At 44.4% G+C, this 21,853-nt stretch overlaps 1 protein-coding gene across 13 annotated transcripts in view; it reads left to right on the plus strand.

Annotated features, from left to right (window-relative positions):
- Grip1 (glutamate receptor interacting protein 1) overlaps positions 1–21,853 on the plus strand; it is a 657,804-nt gene that overhangs the window by 376,088 nt on the left and 259,863 nt on the right. Inside the window, exon 1 of one of the 13 annotated variants that reach the window (NM_032069.2) lies at positions 1,659–1,896. The exons of 9 other annotated variants lie outside the window; for them this stretch is intronic. In NM_032069.2, the coding sequence (NP_114458.2) occupies positions 1,842–1,896 (55 nt within the window). In that variant the 5' untranslated portion in view covers positions 1,659–1,841. Of the gene's footprint in view, positions 1–1,658; positions 1,897–21,853 lie in introns of those variants that run through there. 3 more of the 13 variants (XM_087559250.1, XM_087559254.1, XM_087559252.1) reach the window with 3 other exon arrangements.

Here is a 21,853-nt window from a genome sequence, read left to right on the forward strand (position 1 = left end):
AAGAGTGTGGTTGTATGTAAGTGCATGTGGTATGTTTATTGTGTATGTGTTAGTATGTTTATGTGTGAGTGTGTGTGTATGTGGCATGAGTCTGTGTATTGTGTAGGTAAGTGTGTATGTATGTATGTGTGTGAGTGTGTGTGAGTGTATATGGTGTGTGTGTCTATTGTGTGTGTAAGAGTGTGGTTGTATGTAAGTGTATGTGGTATGTTTATTGTGTATGTGTTAGTATGTTTATGTGTGAGTGTGTGTGTGTGGCGTGAGTGTGTGTATTGTGTATGTAAGTGTGTATGTATATATGTGTGTGAGTGGATGTGTGTGAGTGTATATGGTGTGTGAGTGTGTCTATTGTGTGTATAAGAGTGTGGTTGTATATAAGTGTATGTGGTATGTGTATTGTGTATGTATTAGTGTGTATAGGTGTGTGTGTGTGTGTGTGTGTGTGTGTGTGTGTGTGTGTGTGTACATGTGTGGGTCAGATGACAACCCTCAGGATGACGGTCTTTTTACCATGTTGACCCTGAGGATAGATCTCAGGTTGCCAGATCTCACACATTTACTCACTGGTCTTTAAACGATTTCTTTGGGGTGGGGGGAATAAAACAGGACGGTAGAGAATAACATTAGATGACCAATGCATATCTCTGGAAACATTAAGGAAACAGCTTCAACGCTGAAGTGCTTTCCCCCGGCGTGACTGACTTGCTGTCTATGTTTCTAGCCACCCATCTAAGTCTCCCCACCCCATGTCTGTGTGAGCTCCCCCAAGAGATGTCTCGACTGTGATAGAGATTCCACAGCAGATGTCAGTTTCTGGTGACTGTGTCCTGAGTGGGCTGGTGCTGGCAGAGGAAGATGTGGGCCCGCCTCTTGTCAGTTTGTGAACGGGCTGTGTAGGGCTTGTTAAATTTCCTCTCCACAGCAGATCTGCTGTGGTGGTGCAGGGCACTTCAGATTTGCATGTGGAGAATGGCTTAGGGGAGGGCTGTTTGGGGAAACAGCATAAGGTTCATTAAAAATAGAAATTCTTGGTCATGTTTGCCTGGTGTATTCCTGGCATCTTTAGAAACAGTCTTGACTGAGCTGCCCTCCAGAAGCTTTTTCCTTAAGAGTGGTTAAAGGGCTTAGAACTCGGTCTGATCTGCTCGCCGCACTCTCCTGAGCTCCTCCCCTCAGTTTTTCCTCCCATCCCATCCACAAACCAGCACAGCCTTGACCCCTCAGAGATTTGAAAAGTGCCAAACGGACCTTTCCAGGTAGATCAAAGGTGTGCCTCTCATCCCTAGCCCAAACTGCTATGCTCTGCTGGAGCAGGGTGCCCGTTCCTTTGCCTCTCCCGTAAGCCTCGCTGAAAGAATATAGTCTGTGATCTACACATTCCCTTGTAAACTCAGAGTGCAGGCATCTTTCCCCTTCCCCACGACGTGAGACCCACAGCTGAGAGGCAAGGGGTGGAGGGACCTGCTCTGACTAGAGTACACAGCCTTACCCTGAAACAGTGCATGGGTTTGCGGAATGGCTCCTCTCCCAGCCTTGTCCCCCTCTCTCTCCTATCTGCTGCTTAGTTGCTACGAAACAGCCTTACTTTACAAGCCATTGTGGTGGAGCAGGGGGAGGAGGCTGTGCCGGGCAGAGGTGGTAGTAGTAGTGATCAGCACAGCTCCACCAGATGACATGTAGCGGGGACCTCTGCATCAGCCAAGAGGAATTAAGCTTTGTCACTCCCCACTGGGACTACCTTCCTCCTGGTATGTGCGCAAGGAATTCATATACTGCTGCTCGCCGCCGCAGCCACCAGAGCAGAGCCCTGTGTGCACTTTGCCAGAGATCAGGGAGCAAGAATGATAGCTGTCTCTTTTAAATGCCGCTGTCAGATTCTAAGGCGACTTACCAAAGGTATGGTACCCTCCTCCTCCTTCACAGTGTGGCAGCTTCCGCAACCCAGAGCCACAGCTGAATGCTTTTTTACTTTCAAATATGACTGCCTTTTACAGTTTATTGTCGGGCAACAAAGAACTCAGAGAGATCTGTACAGATCTTTCTGTACAGGTACATTCCCCCAGCTCTGTGCTGGTTTATTCTGGCTGGGTTCATGCTGAATCGTGGTGGGGGAGGAAAAAAAAAAAGCTCGTGTGATTTTTTTTTAATGACTTCATTCCTTGCTGAAAAGCAGATGTGTCTGGGTCTGGTGCTGAAGTTAATACGGGAAACTGTCATTTTGCATGCTGATTATCTGGTCAAGAGGAGTCAAGTGTGCATGGATGTCCTTTCTGTAGAACACGTACTAAATGCAGCTGGCAGCTTCTGGACTGCCCAGCTGCTCGGTCCACGGAATAATTGTTTATTAATTCCTCAAATCTCATGAGCTTTTTACCAGGGTAGTTCTATAAGTGCCTCTCTCTCTCTCTCTCTCTCTCTCTCTCTCTCTCTCTCTCTCTCTCTCTCTCTCTCTCTCTCTGTGTGTGTGTGTGTGTGTGTGTGTCTCTCCTGTCTCTGACCCCCCCTCTCATTCTCTTCTCCCCCACCCTGTGTGTGTGTGTGTGTGTGTGTGTGCGTGTGTGTGTGTTAGAAATACATGGTCAAGTATGTTAGCAAATTAAAAATTGTTTGGTCCTGTGTGATATTTGAAGAAGTTTATTTGAAAGTAAAATTACAAGCACAGCCTCATGCCTTCCCATCAAGATTCATTGGCTTGGAATTGTCTCTCTCAGAAGTCTAAGACATTAACGGAAACTGTGTGACACTTCAGATGTGCTTTTTGTTTTTTTTTTTAAGTCAGCCTAGGTTACCCTCTGGGTTGCTTGCATACATTCTATTTCAAAGTTAGTGAAGGGCTCCTCTTAATGATCCGGCCTTCTCAACACAGAGAAGGACAAGTTCCTCTTCTCTGTTTCCCTTGGATAAGTCTTTAGAGAGGCATGTATGACTGAAGAGGAAACTTTGGTCTATGGAGGAAGAGGCGGCTGGAAATGCCTTTCATTTTCAGCCTGTAATCAAGTACCGCCAAGTAATTAATGGGTGTAATTATGTTCTAGAAGCCCTGAACCTATAAATATGTTAATGGATGCCATTTCTATCAGTTTAGCCTGACATATCAGAGTTCTTTGATCACCAGCAGTGCAGCTAAAAATGCAATTAATATTTTATTTGGCAGAAGAATGAGCACAAAGCAAATAGTGACAAATAGGCCTGACACCAGTAACAGGAAGGAGAATGAAAACTGGATCCTAACTTACTGAGTGCATTTGAGAATTCCGGACAGAGCTGCAATGACCCTTAGGAGGGGGAAGGCTATCCCTTTCAAATGAGGCTATTAGCATAAGATTGTAAATTATGTTGGACTTTATCCTTTCCAGTTGCTACAAACTTACTATTCCTGTTTGCAAGTCATAATTAAAAGACTATCTTTTATGTTAGAAGCTTGGCTAAGACAGGTATCTCATTCATAAAGTTCTTCTCCTAGCTGGGCACTTATTTATCTTGGTGTTGAGAGGTTAATAGTCTTAAAATACTGAAGCAATGTTTCTCTTCATGTGAATCCAAAATTCCTTTATGGGTCCTACATTCAAGGAATCCAAATAAGTTTTAGTTCTTAGAATTATTTTTTTTCCATTTTTCCCCAAGTCTTACATCAATGTGCTGCATTGCAAAGAGATTTAACTGTTTTTCCAAGACAGTTGCTAACTACCTAGACGATTGGGCAAAACATGGATCCCCTTTTTCCTAGTGGCTACCCTACATCCCTCCCAAAATCTTTATATATGGTCTACTTGGCATTTAGTGTGACTGCCAATTCATCATGACAATCTCCCTGGATATCCCCTTGTCTCAATGAGGCCATTCTCTGTGTTTGGCTGGATATTCAAATGTTTGCATAAAAACCCCTGGCAATACAGCTCACGCCTTGCCAGTCACTTCGAAGTTCAAGTCCCAACAATGGCTGTTGTTCCAGAAACTCAGTGAGTTCCAGAGTCCACCCATAGCCATGTGGTGTTCTCATAGGCTATGATAATATTCCCCTTTTCGGATGTTTTGGGGTGCAGGAGGACATATCTCTGAATGGCGCTGAATTCCTCTCTGTTCTCTCTGTCCACATGACTCATATCCAGTACCCAAATATGTGCGTCTCTTACTCCCATTGAGGGCTGTGCCCAATCCTCTCTTTTCCAGATGCTTAGCACCGTGCTTTATATACAGAAGACACTTAGAAAGTGTCTATGAAAAAGAATTGATGTGTCTGGTGGAAAGAGGCAGAGCATTTAATTACTTGGGTGTTCTTAGGAAATACTTCAAGAACTTTAGTTCACCCTTACCCAGGTCTTAGAGGCCGAGAGGCGTGCTCCACATGGCTAAAGCCACATTGCTCTGTGTGGCTAACCTGCTAGAGAAAAAAGCAATATGGCACCTGTGTGTTTTTTTAATTCTCTTAAGTAGAATTAAGGAGAAAGGGGTGCATTTAAAGGGAAAGTTTCCTTATAAATCCCATGTTTTCAGCACTTGGCTTCATCCTTACATTCTTCCTCTGTTGGTCATTTAGTAAATACCTACTCAGAAGCTATAATGTTCCTGGAACTGATGCTTTTATAGTAAAACCTGGACTCAGTGTTTCATGCTGTTGAGTAACAACTAATTCTCTTTCACTGGGATAATATTCCAGATTGATCTTTAAGCCACCCACAGAGATACAGGGACCCCACAAACTTACATGTTTCAAGTAAACAGCGCTTCCCAGATTTGGAAATTGAATTATTTTTGTTTTAATTAAGACTTCAAACAACTGAAAGATATAGGTATGGGGGTAGAGGGGGGGTACAGAGATAGAGGATCTGTCTGGTTAAAGAGTGAATGGTTATAGAGACAGAGATGGAAATAGAGTATAGAGGTGTGTGTGTGTGTGTGTGTGTGTGTGTGTGTGTGTGTGTGTGTGTGACACCTTTTCATGTACCCAGTCATCGGAGAGAATAACCTTTGACCACAAGTCTGTCCCTGTATTTTGATAGGAGCACTGACTCACTAAAGGGCCGGCCACTGTCGTGTTGTTGGCACCTACTATTGGGATCTAGAGGAAGCACACCCCTCCCTCTGCAGTGAGCCGTGCCTACAGAATCCCTAGCCTTGAAGCCAAATCCCAAAATAACACTTTCTCAGCTCTCCAGCAACACATGACAAAGGAATTGTCTTAATGGAGACAAAAGGGCTTCTGGGCCCCTGCTTGCAAGGCTGCTTACCTGGGAGGACACATTTGCACTTGAGGGGCTCACCCCTAAGAAGTGGGTGTGTTCTCAGAGAAGCAGATGCTCTTGTGATCTTGTGGTGGTCCTGTTTTTGCTTTTCCCTTGAAATACTCTGGCCTTGTATGCATGCAGTCCTGTTGTGTGACTGTGTCCTTCTTTGCTTCTGGTTTTAGTTGAGAGTCCTCGTGCCCTGCTGACTGGCATTTCCCTGCCCCATGCTTTTCTCAACCAAGGTGAACGTCAGCTAATTAATATTTATTGACCTTCCCCAGGAAGCATGGCTCTGGTTAGTTTTAGTTATCTCTTTGTTCTTGTGGCCATCTACTGCATAGCTCTACATTCTTCTTAGCTCAAAACTCACGTCACAGTTTCCAATGTTTTTTTTTTCTTTCGTTTCATCTGACCTACATGGTGTTTTATTTTCAGAGTGATGTCGCTTCTTCTCACTTCCCAAACACACATATGATCTGGAACAAAATGAACTGTCTCAGACTCTGTCCCATTAACGGATCCCTGGCAGCTCTGTTGACCTTCATTGTAACAGGGCATCCGAGTGAGATATTTTTGGCTGATGTCCAACTGCCCCCTGCTGTGTATTCTGCTTTCTTTTCTCCCTGACTGTCTGTCTTTCTCCTCAAAATCCTTCATTCCTGCTCCCTGACCACTGGTTCTGAACAAAATGTGGAGCTGGTGTGTTGGGACCACACGGGTTCTCCTCTTCCTCTGCGCCGAACACCTGCTCCAGGCGTGCCGTGACTGTGCGTGAAAGGTAAGGTCAGACATCAATCTAAGCCCTATCTCCAGGGAGAGCTGAGACTCCCCTACTTCAGACAGCCAGCAATCTTGTTCTTAATTCTCGCCTGCAAGGACAGTCTCACCGACACGTGCCTGGTTATCTTTTGAAGTATTATTCCAGCGAACTCTGGGTCTCCTTAGACTCAGACTCTCTGACCCTTGTCCAGTGTGTAAAACAAAAATCTTACTGGAAAATTAATTGTCTATAGAATCAAATATAATAATTCATTGAAAATTTTGTTTGGGTGAAAGAAAACATTTGTTACAGTTTCCTATCTGCAGAGCCTTTTGATCCAAGGAAAGCTGAATCAGCCATTGAGGGAGGAAAGCCTCATCGTTGGCCTGCGATGGCTTCTTTTATGACAAGCTCAAATTTCTGTGCAGGTTCCTTTGCACTTCCCCATCTGTCTGTGTCTGGTCTCATGACTCCCACAGCATTCTCCTTTAATGGTCCCTCTTCTACTCTGTGATAAGATTCAGAACTGATTATCGTCTGGGTGGAGAATGCTTGCTCTCTGCTGGGTCTCATTTCTCCCATCGGCCCCATGCACATCCCTTCACTAACCCTTCCTGGCCTGTCTGTCAGATCCTGCCATTTGGAACAACTTGGCTGGATCTCTCTGCCTCATTAACTTTCCAGCCCTTTTCAAACCTCACCTGATAACACATCCTTTCCTCTTCACCTCTACCCTTAGCTATCAAAAGTAGTTTGCAGGATGGGAGATGATTCCATTGGTAAAATGCTTGCCCCAGCAAGCATGAGGCCCTGAGTTCAGATCCCCAGCATCCTCATTAAAAAGCCGAGTCTGTCTTTACACCCCAGGGATATGGAAGGATAGGCAGGATCATTCCTAGACCTAATCTAACCAACTCTAGCCTAGTGAGCTCCAGATTCGAGGAGAGATGGGGAAAATGAGGTCGAGAATAATCAAGGAAGAACCAATCCTGTTATCCACCTTCTCCTAAGGCAGGAACACTCTGCACGCACAACCTGATCACACACATTTTTAAAGGGAATTTATTTAGCTTGTTTTGCATTCTATCTTACCAACTTTAAAAACAAAAATGTACACATTTTAAAACGCTTCAAAAAATGCAACATCCAGTTAAACTTGGATCCCTTGCTAGGGCCCAAGGCACACAAATAGAGAGTCCTCACTGGAACAGGAGAGATCTGAGATAGGATCCTGGTCAGGGGTTGCCGTCCTCAGTCCCGTTGAGATAGAGTTGGCTGCAGGAGATAGATTTCTCGCTGAGTTCTGACAAGTCTCTGAAATGTTTTGGTGGAACGGGGCTTGGACCACTTTATTCCCTAGTGTTCTGAGATTTTCCTTTTATAAAACAGGTCAGGCTTAGCATCGTGCCTGGTATGGTTCTGGCCCCCGGTCTGAATAGGGATTGTGTGTCAGAAATGTTTTCCTCCTTCCGTGGTCGGGGTTTGGGGGACCTGTCCATCAGATGGGATATTCAGCTATGCATTGTGCATGTGAACAAAAAGGGCTTCGGTTCCTTCTGAGATGATTGCAGCTGATAAGGAAGACAAACCTGGTCCATGACTGAAACACGGGAGAGCACTTTAACATAGCTACTCAATTTGCCAATAGCGTTTGGAGAATGATTAGAGGAAGCACAGAAGTCCTATTAGCTCGCACTTGCTGAGTACCTGCTATGGGCCAGCTACTCCTCGACGAGATGCCTTCTGCAGACTCACATTCACAGGACGCTACTCTAGAAAAGCAGCAGGTAGAGAAGCTGAGGACGTCTCTAAGATGGGAAGAGCTAAGAACCCACGCTTCATTTTTGCGATTATCTTTTCTATTGAGGGGAAGGGAATGGAACAACAGACCTGTGTGTGAGTAGAACCACAAAGGAGACCAACCAGAGCAGTACTTCAGGACTCCCCTCCCCAACTCTACATGGAATAGGGGAAGGGAGTACACACGGATGTAAGAAGTGTGAACCCGTCTAGCTCTCCACTGCCAGAACACAGCAAGACCTGCCAATCATGCACACAAGTCTCAGCTTCTTCCTGAACATGAAAATGACATGTACAGACTGTTTGTTCTGTGTGGGGAAGCAGGCCTTCAAGTCCAGCATGTGGGAGGCCAAGGCAGAAGAGTCAAGGGTGCAAGACAGCCCTGGAACTATATACAAAGACTTGGTCTGTGCAAGCACACACATACACATACTATATACACACATGCATACCCACCTGCCCCATACAGTCATATATCCACATACACCCATAACACACACACACACACACACAAACACACTGTACATACATGCATACCCACCTACCCCAAACACCCACATATCCACATACACCCATACCACACACACATACATACACACCATACACACCATACCACACACTCACACACACACACACATACATACACATACATTATACATACATGCATACCCACCTACCCCATACACCCATATATCCACATACACCCACACCACACACACATACACACACACTACACACACACCATATCACACTCACATACACACACACACCACACACACCATACCACACACTCACATATACACGCACACTACACACACACCATACCACATACTTACATATACACACACACCACACATACCACAAACACATATATACACATACCACGCACACATATACACACACCATGCACACACACCATACACACATGCAAACTATTCTGTATGGCCTCAGGCTTATTAACTATATTGAGAGTAAAATTAGTTCATTTTAAACATTTATCTTAGTAAAAGAAACTTCCTTCTGCCAGAAATATATGTTTTGGTAATTTCATATCATCTGAAATTTTGAGGGAAAATGCATGCTTTCTTTTTAAAAAGTTGTATTCTGAAATGGTTTGTTATTTAAAAGAGAGTAGCCATCTTTGGGTTCCATCTTCTCTGTTAATCTCTTAGCAATCTTTTCCCATCTACATGAGATTTGGATGTTAGATGCAAAGTTATGTTTGCATATGTTTGTACACAGAAGAAGCCAGGTTGGAAAGTCTCTTTTGTAACTATGTTACCGAAGTTCCAACATCATCTTTAACCCAAAGAATAAACAACCGCCTTGGATGTTAGTGCCCTGTAGCATCTTAGAGAATGCTAGATCACTTCTAACGAACAGAGAAACATTGACCTTGGCTGTACAGCAAACAGCAACAGCCTGACCTGAGATCCCTGGGTCTGGGAGGACCTTCAGCAAAGTTTCTTGGCCTATTAGGGAATGAGAGAATTCTCACTAATAACTCGAACTACATTAATAACTAACTGGATGTATTAAGTGTACTGTAAATGTGCTTCGCTCGTTTTAAAATAAACATGGTTTCGGAGCAAAGGTAGACATCCAATTTTGCTGCAATTGGGTTAAAAAATGTTAAGATGGTGAAGAACGACTGAAGCAAATAGGTTCGTGTACAGGCACGGGGGTGGGGGGGATCATATTCATGTGCTTTTCAGTAAGACTTAAAAGTACGCCAAGCATTTAAGTGTATTTTTCCCTAGATATTCCCATACCCTTAGTCACGCTTGAGCATATGAGTGTCCACTTTGACTATGTGTGTGGCATACCTAATTCTGTAACGGTTACATTATGATTCATTACGTAATGACACATTACATTAGGATGTGCATCCCTAAGTTGTTTCTGGCTTTTCAGGGTAGTAAAGGACATAGTCATAGTGGAGTGTCTCTGAAAGGGTCCTTTGTGCTGCATGGAGGTACAACTGTATGCTTTCACTTTCGAGCCCCCTGACACCTACTCCTAGGGAATGGTAGGGAACGGGACCTGCACCTTCACCCACTGCGTTTCTAAGCAACGAAGCTTGTAAATACAACTGAAACTTACGGAGAAGAATAATGTTCTCAAGCTATGCTATCCCAAGGCAAAGGAGGAAGGGGCAAAAGAAAAGGTGGCTTTGTAAGTAGATCACTACTGACCTGTGAAGGAGCAGCAGATGAGCCCTACCCAGGACGAACTGAGCACTTTAGGTGCACCCTAAGAATGTGAGAGCATTGCATCCTATGGCAAGGCCGAGAGTGAATGCCTGGGCGGGTGGCAGTGAGGAGGAAGATGATGATGTCACAGAGAATGTTGGTATGGGACAGGGAGGATCTGACCTCGATTGGTTTGTTTGTTTGTTTGGGGAAAGAGGTTCAATGAAGACAAATCAGAAGGTGAAAACTGAGAAGTAATGTTTCCTGTAACGAAGCAAGCCAGGTGAGGGTGGAGGGCAGCGCCAGGATGCAGGCAGAGGTAGGGAAGGCCAGGAAAGTAAGTGCCTTCCCATCATGGTGGCAGGAAGCCTGGGAACACTTCAGGTCCATGTGAAGGATATGAAGTGACTTGACTTTATCAGTAAATCCAAAGAGCCCCCACACTTGTGTTTCTATAAGCCCTTAATGCAAGAGTTTCTAAATATCCCACTGCATTGAAACCCCACAAGAGCTTAAAAAATGATGATGTGTAGAGATGATGATTTAATTGGCTGGGGTGGTAGGCAGCACTGTAACACGTTAACAGAACTCCTTAGGAGATACTGTGGTGTAGAGTTTGGGAGCCCTGGGGTAACTGTTCAGGCAGCGTGGTGCAGGCTAAGCCTTTAGAGTAGGGCTTACTCCAGCCGGAACCCCAGGAAGTTAACTGCCAGGAGAAGAAGTAGGACTCACACAACCACGGGAGCTACCTGGGATTTTGAGGACGGAGCCCAAAGTTAAATGGAACCAAATTATAGCAGCACCACATATGAGTGACGTCATCGAAGCCTCAGAGTGAAGCAAAACTGTCTAAGTGAGGTGGAGGGCCGGAGAGCAGGTCAGGGGAGGGAAACTAACACTCAAGCCCTGTGAGAAAGCTACGTGGAAACCCACTACTGTAGAAGCTTCCTACATTTACAGAAATATAAGCATATCACGTGTGTGTGTGTGTGTGTGTCTGTGTCTGTGTGTGTGTGTGTGTCTGTCTGTGTGTCTGTCTGTCTGTCTTTGGCTTTTCGTTTTGCTTTATTTTGAGACTGGGTTCACTGTGATAACCTGGAGCTCACTATGTGGATCAGGTTCACCTCGAACTCACAGAGATCCACTTGCCTCTGCTTCCCAAGTGCTGGGATGAAAGATTTGCTCTAATCTGCCCAGCTAAACTGGGTTTACATAGAGTTTTCCGATAATATCCATGGTGGTGAATGTTGAGGGCAGGGCTTCCACCCGATATCATAGGCTACCAAATAAAAGTCCAGTGCCGGGTATAAACGACCCCTTCTGACCTGTCCATCAGAAGGTTCCCTTAGACCCTCCCAACAAACATTTCAAGCTGCTGCCGTTACTCTTGATTGCCCCATCAGAATGCGAAGGTGAGAGCCTACTGTGGATCACGCTACATCTGTGAGTCAATGCTGAGGGAGAAAGCAAGCCGGTAGCTTCTTTCCCACTGGCTAGCTCCCACAGTGCAGGAAGGCAGTGTCTACACTACCAGAGCGGAAAATGAACTTTAAATCTGAGCCTGCTACGACCCTTGTAATCTACAGATAATGCCTAGCCTGACAGGACATGCCCACTGATGGGTGTTACAGCGGCATGGATGTTATGGGAGTAACCAACCAACTTGAGGTAGGAGGTGGGGTGGCCCTCAGAATGTACCAGAGATCTGGGAGGTGAGAAACTCTCAGGACTCAAATGGAGGGCTTTAGATGAAATGCCCTAAAGTGGGGAGAGGTAACTTGTAGAGCCCACCTCCAGTAGAAAGACAGGGGGCATCAAGTGAGGGATGGGGTTGCTATCCCACAGTCACAAACTCTGACCCAGAATTGTTCCTGTCTGAAAGAACTGAAGAGACAAAAATGGAGAAGAGCCTGAGGAAAAGGAGGTCCAATGACAGGCCCAAACTGGGATTCAGCTCAAGTGGCCAATCCAAGGCCTGATGCTATTACTGAGGCTGTGGCGTGCTCACAAACAGGGGCCTATCATGACTGCCCTCCCAAAGACCCAAAAGCAGCTGAGTCAGATGCAGATATTTGCACCCAACCAGTGGACAGAAGCTGTGGTTGAATTAGGGAAAAGCTGGAAGAAGCTGAGGAGGGGGGCGACTCCATAGGAAGAACAGCAATCTCAACTAACCCACACCCCAGGGATCTCTCAGACACTGAGCCACCAACCAGGCAGCACACACCAGCTGATATGAGACCCCAACACATATACAGCCTCCAGAGGAGTCCCAGGTCTGGGTTCAGTCAGATGCACCTAACCCTCAAGAGACTGGAGGCCCCAGGGATTGAGGAGGTCTGGTGAGGTGAGGGTGCTTGGGTGGTTACATCCTCTTGGAGATGTAAAGGTCGGGGGGAGTATGGGATGTGGAACAGTCAGAAGGTGTACCCAGAAGGGGATAAAGTCTGGACTGTAAAACAGATTAAGAATAAAATTTTTTAAAAATATGCAGATTTAAAATGATAAGTGACACACACCCATGTTCATAGGTCTGGGAACACAGCTTGGTCCCTAGCCTGGCATCAGCAAAATGATACACGCTGGTCTGGTTAATGAGGGCACGGTTGCCTTGGTGATTTCTATGCTTACCTTCTTTGGTGGTCTGCTAGTAGGAAGTCTTTAGCTCCTGGCAGTCGGTAGCGGCGTGATCCAGAACTGTCCAGAAGGCTAAGGGAAGGCACGCTTTATTATCACGTGATGCTTCTCCCTTTACTATCTAGGGCAAACTGTTGCTTCCTAGTTCCTCACCCAGGAAGGTCTTCAAAGAGATAGCGGCTAAATGCTGGTGTGCGGGTGCATGCCTGTAATCCAAGTAGTCTCGAGGCCGAGGCAGGAAACTGAGGAGTTCGAAGACCACATTGGCAGCATAGGGAGTCCAAGGCACACCTGGACCGTACCATTCCTTTCTCAAAAGGGGTGGGGGGTGGGTGGAAAGCGGGGGATGTGGAGAGACAGAGGCAGAGACAGAGAGAGAGAGACAGAGACAGAGGCAGAGACAGAGGCAGAGGCAGAGACAGAGAGACAGAGACAGAGGCAGAGAGAGACGGGTTAGAGAGAATGAGAAGGACTAGCTGAAAGGCAAGGTTGCAAACCCCTGTTTGGTTGTGTGGAGAACGCTGCTTTTCCCCACCTTCCATTCTCCTTCATTATCTCCTTCCAACTCTGATGTCATTCTACTCATGGAAAAAGTTCAAGTGCTCCAAGATTTGCCTCCCAGCCAGCAAGCATTACAGGCCTGTGCTGCCCGCTGAGCTTCCTATGAGCCTAGTTTTTGTTTGTTTTTTAATAACCTTTCAGGGTTTTTTTCAATCACTGGTGGAAGTGAGCTCCCGAGGACCACAAGATCGTGTGCATCTCCCTACACCTACTAATTTCCCCTTTAACTAGCTGGGTGTTTCTTGCCCTCCTCCTTCCCTCCTCTCCCGGTCTGCCCAAGCTGTCTGGAGGAAGCTTCTGGCAGGAGGCCAGGAACACCAGGGAGCTGGAGACTGAAGGACAAACTATTGTTAAATTCTGCATGACAGAATTCCCAATTGACTTCAGCCTTAGGAACGTTTAGGGCCCCACAGAGTTTCTGATTGAATTGAGTGTTTTCTGTTCTACTGAGCAAGGTGACTTGTACCATTCAAAAGTCAACTTCATTTAATGCCTTTGCCTTCTAAGTGGTCTGTTGATAAATTTGGTTCATAAGCTGTGAAAATTCAGTTTTAAATTCCCAGAATTAAATCAGTTCCCACGAGTGATTAATTCCTGATATGTTAATGTGCATTTTATTGGTGTGCTGCTTATTTGTTTGATTTAGATGCCCATCTCCCCAATTTTAAATTCTGTAAAAGAGTTAACAGCCAAAAGGTATACACACTGACCACAAATGTTCGCTTATGTTACCTCCCAATGTGTAAGGGAAAGGCTGGCTCTAAAACTACAAGAAAAATGGTATCCAGAGATTTTTAGAAGTTTTTGGAAGATAGAAAGCAAAGCCAAATTTACAGCCAAGAGGGAACATAAGAAAAATAACCTGGAGAGTCAGATTTAGCAATGGAGCCACAGCCAAACTGCATAGTGAAACAGAGGAGTACAGGACAGAGCAGTTTATGGGCCAGGGTGGGGGCGGAGCTCTGAGGCCAAGGGGCGTGGCAGGGGCCGGGCAGAGGCAGAGAGACAGAGTATAGACCTGGGTCTGTTTTTGAAGGAAGGACCAGACTGGGAGGTTTAACTCCATCCCTCATCACCGTCCATTATACTCCATGATCAAATTTAGAAGGACAGTCTCAGAAACTCATGAGTCTTTGTGAGTTTTCAGTCACAGTGAGCCCCAGAGCAAAGCTTTCTGGGAAACATCCGTTCTGGCACAGTCTGTGATGGACAGGTAAATATACATCCTGTTTACTTTGCTACCTGTGGCCTGCCCTAGAACCTGCTTGCCCTCCTAGGGAAGACTGATCAAGAAACCCAGGCACTGTAACCCGTCCTCACTACTTTCTTCCTATGATCTGACTCTTTTGTCTTGCTGTTGTTTTTATGTGTGAGTTTTATCCGTTTCTTTTCCTTGTTTTCAAGAATCCATGAAAACATCGTTATATCTAATGTAATGCTATATAGAACTAAAAAGACAGCATTACTGCTACATGCAGTAGAGGGATGAGTCTGAAATATAATAAGGAGTCAAGGAAGATAAGTACAAAGAAACCCAAATGACTTAGTTTAGGGCCAAAGACGTCAAACTCTAATTTGTAAGAATGTAAGCTGGAATAGTTACTGACTCAAGAGAGGAGAGGAGAGGGATGTTTGAGGGATACAGACCCTCGTGTATTTCATAATCTAATCTGTGATGCCCACACTGGATTATATACATATATATATATTTTGCACATGGTATATGCATACATACAGACATACATTATTTATTCTTGGTTTGTGTGTTTTTGCACATGTGTACTCTATTTAAATGAAAGGATATTTTTAAGTCAAACGTTTAAATAAAAATGTCCTTAGGAAGTGAGGCATTGCATGGCAGTGCTCATCTGTGAAACTAGCGACTGGGAATGGAGGCAGAAGAAATGGAGCAGGAAGAAGGTCAAGCCTGGACTACAGTCAGCCTGAGCCCCAGCAGCAGACCAAAGCAAAAATAGCGAATAAAGAAGTAAATAAATAAGACTTATTATTTCAATTTTATAAGCAAAGCTAATAGAATACCTTATACCTACCAGAATGGAGAGATTATGTAAATGAGTTAGTTTTCTCCTTCAGATTAGAGATAAACACAACTGAAAATGGATACATGATAACATTCATTTTAGAATCTTCCAAAAGTTTGAAATCTGAAAAAGTAGAATGAGGGGCTGTGCTCAGGGGTCTTCCCTGAGAGCTCTGGTTCGGCTAGGTGCTCGGGTTCAGGAGAAGAGGAAAGAACTCAGGCAGGGAAGGGAATGGCTTTCGCCACTTCCACTGCTGGTGCTGCTCCACCTGGCGAGGCTGAGCCAGCAGGGGACTGACCAGCTGGTGAGGGGTGCAGGGGAGCCTCTGGTGGCCATTTCCAGAGAGCAGATCTCTTCCCCAAGCCGCGGTGTCACAGCTCTTATGACAGAAGCTCTCAGACTATGGAATAATTCCCGCACACTTTTAACCCTTCTGAACAGGATTCTTAAATAGTTTTGGGATGGTCTGACAGCCAGTACTTCCTATTGGTTTGGCCTGAGAGCTTGGGAAGACCTCATCTCCATATTTGGGGCTGTGGTCCTGCTTCTATGTCACTGATCTGTCTTGAGCCTATGTGACCTGTGGTCATGTCCTCACCTGTGGAGGAGGGGCTTGTGGCGTTGCCCTAGAAGACTTATCTGTCTCAAACTTCTCTACAGGGGGTTGTGGGAGGCTGTAGCTATGTGAGGGGCCTGATATCCTGGGAGACTGGGAATGCTCCTGCTGTCCCTTTTAGGGTCCCCAGGGATTCAACCTATCTCAGCCAGGAATCAGGGTGCCTTTCACAGTCCACCGCCCCACAGTAAAGAATTTTCATATTGAGGAATAGAAACTGGGGAGAAAGAAACAAGAAGGAGCATCCACCTTTTACTCCTCTGTTCCATTAACATTCAAAAGAAAAATGCAAATTGGTAAAAAGCCCGATTTCTGCCAGGAACAATAGCCACCATTTCTCTAATGCCTGCCACCACTGAGGTGCCAAATGGAATATTCCCTCCATCTTACTTGTCTCAATTAAATCTTCACACCTCATTCTTCCCCAGGTTTATTAAGATGAAGCTTATTAACCCAGTTCTAATGCTAAGGGAGTTGAACATCAAGACACCCAATTATTTTTTAAAAAGGATAAAACAGTATTCCGGAAAGTTTTCAGGTAGCCAGAATAGATTTGTCATGGTCTTAGGTTTACATTTGAGTTCCCCAGTGGCCAATGCGCATCAGGTCAGGGTGCTTTTATGATGTTTGTTTTAAGAACTTACAACACTTTACATGTATGTGTATGTATGTGTGCATGCGTGCACACACACCCACATGCATGTGCATTAAGCATGTGTATGGAAGTCAGAGGACAACTTGCAGGGTTTGGATGTCTCTTTGCAGAACTGGAACTCAGGTTGTCAAGCTTGGTGGCAAATACATTTACCCACTGAGCTTCCACTCTACCCTCTCATTGTGTTTTTGGCCTCATTCCCCATTTAGAAACTAGGAGAGATCACCACTGCCCAGCAATGAATTCTAGAAGGGAGGGTGACTACTGGTATTGTTGCCCTGTGTGCACAATGCTATAATTATGATATCACAAATGATGTGTGGAGTTTTTGCTACCCCACTTTTAGCCCCAGGCAGCCAGCATTACCAGTCTCTAGCCCAGAGAATATTGGATCAGAGGATGAAACACACAGATACACCCATTGCTCAATTTCAACCTGCCTTCTTGATTCAATTGCTGGGCACTGTTAATCTCCCGCAGCTAGCGTACCCTTCCCAGTACTCTCAGCTCAGCACCTCTGAATCTGCCCTCACCTTCGGTTGTTCAGTTACTTTTAGTCCCAGCTCATCACCCTAACCTCCCGCCTGGAGAAGCAGCCTGTGGCTGCTCATCCCGAGAACTCACATTGCTGGTCGCCTTTTGTCCCTCTGGAGCATGGTAATAACTCTTCTTCTCCAAACGCATGAGGAGAATCTTGTGCATTGATTTTTGGAGCTCAGCCCCAGCATCTCCTATCCTCTGTCCCCTCCTAAAACTAATTCTGCTAAATGCTCATTTTGCCTCAGTCAAAAATGAGCTTGGTAACTTATCTTGGAATGCATAACAAACTGCATACTTTGTTACGCAGAGGCAAAGTTTTATAAGCATATTAAAGGTGCCTGGAGGTTAAATAGGAAATAAAGCTGATTAATTTCATGTGACCCACCATATTCTAATTCTATCTAGTGGCTGGACTGTTTTCCGAGTAATCCCAGCTATACTAACAGAAGCCAGACTTTAAGCATCATCAATACACCTCTATACACGTCAGAACGTCTGGAAAACGAAGGTGCCAGTCATCAGCAGATCCTGCCTCAGGAGCTCCCACACGGCAGACTTCTCAGACACGCACTTGGCAAGACCTGAGAGATGGAAAATTCACAATTACGTTTTGTGAATCACCTCCAGTGCCAGCACTCTCTGGTACGGCTTATAAATTTAGACTCATGTGCTTTAGAATCAACACATGTAAAAGGCAACGCGTGTCCTGTTACCAAAAAGAAAATGTAGAAGTCTGACAAATTCTTTCCTAGACAGAGAGCCCTCCCACACACATCTACAAAGGGACTAATCTACAGCCCATGAATTACACTCCCTCCACACAACATATGCCTCCATACTGCAGGGCTCTCTGAATTTGAATCTGTGCAATCATTTCAAGTTTGTCCTTTTCCATGAATCACAATGGAGATGATTTGACTCTGTAGCATTTAAAGGGCAGCTACCACACCTAACCACTGAAATTATGAAGGACATTGGCGACCATCAGCTGTCATCTCCCTCTGCATTCAACTGCTCCCAGGAGAGCTTGCCTAAGAAAGGTCTTTGCATGGCGTGCCCACCCAGCTGAGTGAGGAGAATTTCAGGGACTGTCCAACGTTTTATTGATATATAAGAGAATGTTGTCAAATATTAACATTTCTATCGTCTGCGTCTGAGTATTTTAGGGCAATGATTAATCAATACGTCCTGGTAGTGAGACCCTGGCATCTTTCAATTTAGTGGAGTCTGGGGGTGCTTTATTCTAATTGATTTCAAAAGATTTTCCTGCTGTCTTCACGAAGGTGAATGGGAGGGGTGCACCACCACTTAGAATTAGAATTTGATCTGTCAAACAAGCATTCTTTTCCTCACTGGCCCTGACAGGAGTATTTGGGTGCACCTTTTGGAAAACTGTTAATAGCCTGGGCTCCAGTCCAAGATCATACAGCTTCCCTCTGAGACAGTCCTGTTTGTAGAACCAAAGGCAAAAAGGATCAATGAACACAATACTCAGCGCGATAAGGGAGAGCAGTAATCAACAGAGGTTCGTTAATGTGAGATATTAGATTGAGTGACTCAAGCTGACCATTCTCTCTTTATGAAGAGACAAGGGACAGAATCTCAATTACTCTGGTAGAATGAGGAATTTTATGAGCTCTTCCTTCAATATTTAAGGCAAATTAAAAAAAATACTGTGTGTGTGTGTGTGTGTGTGTGTGTGTGTGTGTGTGTGTGTGTTTCATATATGTACTGCAGTATACCTGCCATAGTATATGTGGGGTGGTCAAAGAATTATTTCGTGGAATCAATTCTCTCCTTCCTTTGTGGGTTCTGGGGGATCAAACTCAGGTAGTCTGGCTTGTACTTGGCTCATTCTTTTCCCTTCAAAACTAAGCTTTTGACACCAGTAAGAGAATTGTTGTCATTTTCATTGAAAATAAAATTTTCCATACACTATATTCTGATCATGCGATCATCTCCTCCAACTCCTCCCAGATACTCTCCACCTCCCAACCCCATCCTTTCTCTCTCTCTCTCTCTCTCTCTCTCTCTCTCTCTCTCTCTCTCTCTCTCTCTCTCTTCATAATGACAACAGCAACAACAATAATAATAACAACAACAGCAGCAGCAGCAAAAACCCAATCATGCAAAAAAAGCAAACAAACTAGATTACATATAAAAACAAAGATAATAAAAAAGAAGCAAAATCAATGGACAGACTGACACACACACAGACACACACACACTCTCACACACTCACACATACATACTCACACAAAGACAGACAGACAGACACACACACATACCAGAGAATTTTTTTAAGTTGTTGTATAGAGCCTAGGAAGAGTTACACTTATAAATCAGAAAGTATAGGAACCATAACATGAAATAATTTATTCAATCATCTGAGGAAAGCATTTTTCTGTACGTCCTCCTTGAGAAGTTCTAACACTGTGTCAGCCTCTTCACAAGGACTCAAAAGTTATTTGCAGAAATTCACTAGAATTCCTGCTCCCCACAAAGGAATGTGATCTTCCAAACGCCCCTGAAGTTGAAGGGTTTGGAGTGACATCTTCTGTACTGGGAAGGTGTTGGACATCCCTGGATGGAAAGCTAGGGAAGGATGCTCAAAAGAAAGGAGCAAAGCGAGAAAGGAGGGCAGTCTATAGCTACAGACTGTAGGCTCAGAGCACCAGGAAGGCAGATACCCATCAGCCCTGGCTCCACAGAAAAACCTCTGTAAAACATGGAATTGAATGCAACAAGACTGGCTGTTTACCAAGCCAAGTTCCATCTCTGAACGATGGAATGCTAAAAGTGTTTCAACTTAGGGCTTTTGTTAATTCTTCCAAGGATGGTTGGTGTCAGTCTGCATATACAGAAGTAAGAGTAGCCTAGGATTAGAGAGCTGAGCTGTCCGTTGAGCCTGGGATAGAAAAGGCTGCATCTTTACTCCTGTGAAATCAAAACCTGGCACCATGGCTGTGACTAGACCTTTGCTGACTGAAATTTCCTGTCCCATCTGGTTTACACTGTGACATCTCAGGATGGCTGTACTAACTCACAAAGAATGCCCACAGAATGAACAGTCATTTTACTTAAAATATCTTTAGAACAGAGATGGAGAGAAAACCGAATTTCTGATGATGAAAACAGAATGAAGGCGGTTGTGAAAATGTGAGAGGATCCTTCAGCCAAGGCCCGGGTGAAGCTAGTGGGAGACTCCAAAACATGTTAGTTTGGGGGAAAAGGAAAATACACAAATCATCCGATGGTCCTGTCCTTCTAGAGAAATCCCCAGTACAAAATACATGTTCAATGGAAGGCCCTCTGAGATTTAGAGAAAATTAAACTGAATTTTCCCAGAAAGGTTCCTCTAGGTGAAAGTGGACATATCAGTAGGCATGGTCTCTTTTAGTTCTGTTTGCTTTCCAGTTATCACAAATTAACACAGGTCTCATTAACACAGAACCTGGTTTTCAGAGTCAGCTCTTCCCCCGCCTTCCCTTTCTCCCTCTCTCCCTCCATGACTATGGGCCTGCCATTCCTTCCTTCCTTCCCTCCCTCCCTCCCTCCCTCTCTCCCTTCCTTCCTTCCTTCCTTCCTTCCTTCCTTTCTTCCTTCCTTCCTTTCTTCCTCCCTTCCTCCCTCCCTTACTTCCTCCTTTCCCTCCTACCTTCAGTCCCTTCTAATTTAAAATGTAAATGCCTCTTCTGTGAAAAGCAAGCTTTCCTTACTTCAGTATTGCAAAGGGTTGGCCTTTTTCATTGACTTGAGCAAAGTCCTTGTCAGGATGGAAACCTCTGGGGCAGTTGTCAGTGTACGTAGTCTGGTAGTCAATCAGTGTAAAGAGCTCTTCCTGGAGCTTCCTACTCTGATGATTCTGCCTTCACCTTACCACACAGGAGTAATTACCTCAAATCTTATTCAAATCTCTAACTGGATTAACCATGGAGTTAGATGTATTTTCAATGTCTCTAAGAATACCACTGCCTATCACTGCATTAAGTCTTCACTAAAAGTTGTCGATATTGTTGCCCACACTGACTTGAATATTTACAAATATTTAGCATGTAACCTGACTTGTATGGCAGAGAGTTCATGTTTATAATAATGTACCATATTCATTTCTATTTATGTGAAACATACAGATATGTGTGTGTATTTATATGCTGGATGTTTCCCTGTGTGAATATGTACATATATACACATAAGTTTATTAGATGCTCTGCAGAAATATTTGATTTCACTTAAATACTTAAAACAGTAGCCACTATTCATTCTCATGGATCGTACCTGCAACAACTATTATGTAGCAGACCGTCATTAAATATGTAGCTACCTAAATGGAATCTGATCGATAATCAAACAAGTGGCTTGGCTTTGCCTTTGTGTGTCCCTTCAAAAACCAAAGGCACTATGGGCCCGCCTGCCTGCCTGCCTGCCTGCTTGCCTGCCTGCCTGACCTCTGGTAGCAGAGGTCACCTTGTGAGGAAGCAGACTGTTTCGGCTCATGAGTAATGCTTACGTGAAATCGTTTTATAAACAAACTTTGCAGTTGAAATACTATAACCATACAATCTATTTTTTAATAATAGACCCTAGATTACTAAGAGCTAACAAAAGGAAGCTGTTAGCTGTCGGATAAGTTCTCAGTTTAACATGCCAATTACAAGCTAAATCATTTTGCCTGTCTTATAGACAGCATTGAACATTGAATAAGTGGATGTATCATAATGTGGGCAAGTTGATAGGTTTTTTTTTTGTAGTATCGGTATATTGTCATTCATCTGACTATAAAGACACATCATCATCCTAGAGAGTAGTTATATTGTATTATTGA

This window comes from Rattus norvegicus, chromosome 7 (assembly GCF_021556685.1).
Source record: "Rattus norvegicus strain SHRSP/BbbUtx chromosome 7, alternate assembly SHRSP_T2T, whole genome shotgun sequence".
Classification (NCBI taxonomy): Eukaryota; Metazoa; Chordata; class Mammalia; order Rodentia; family Muridae; genus Rattus; species Rattus norvegicus.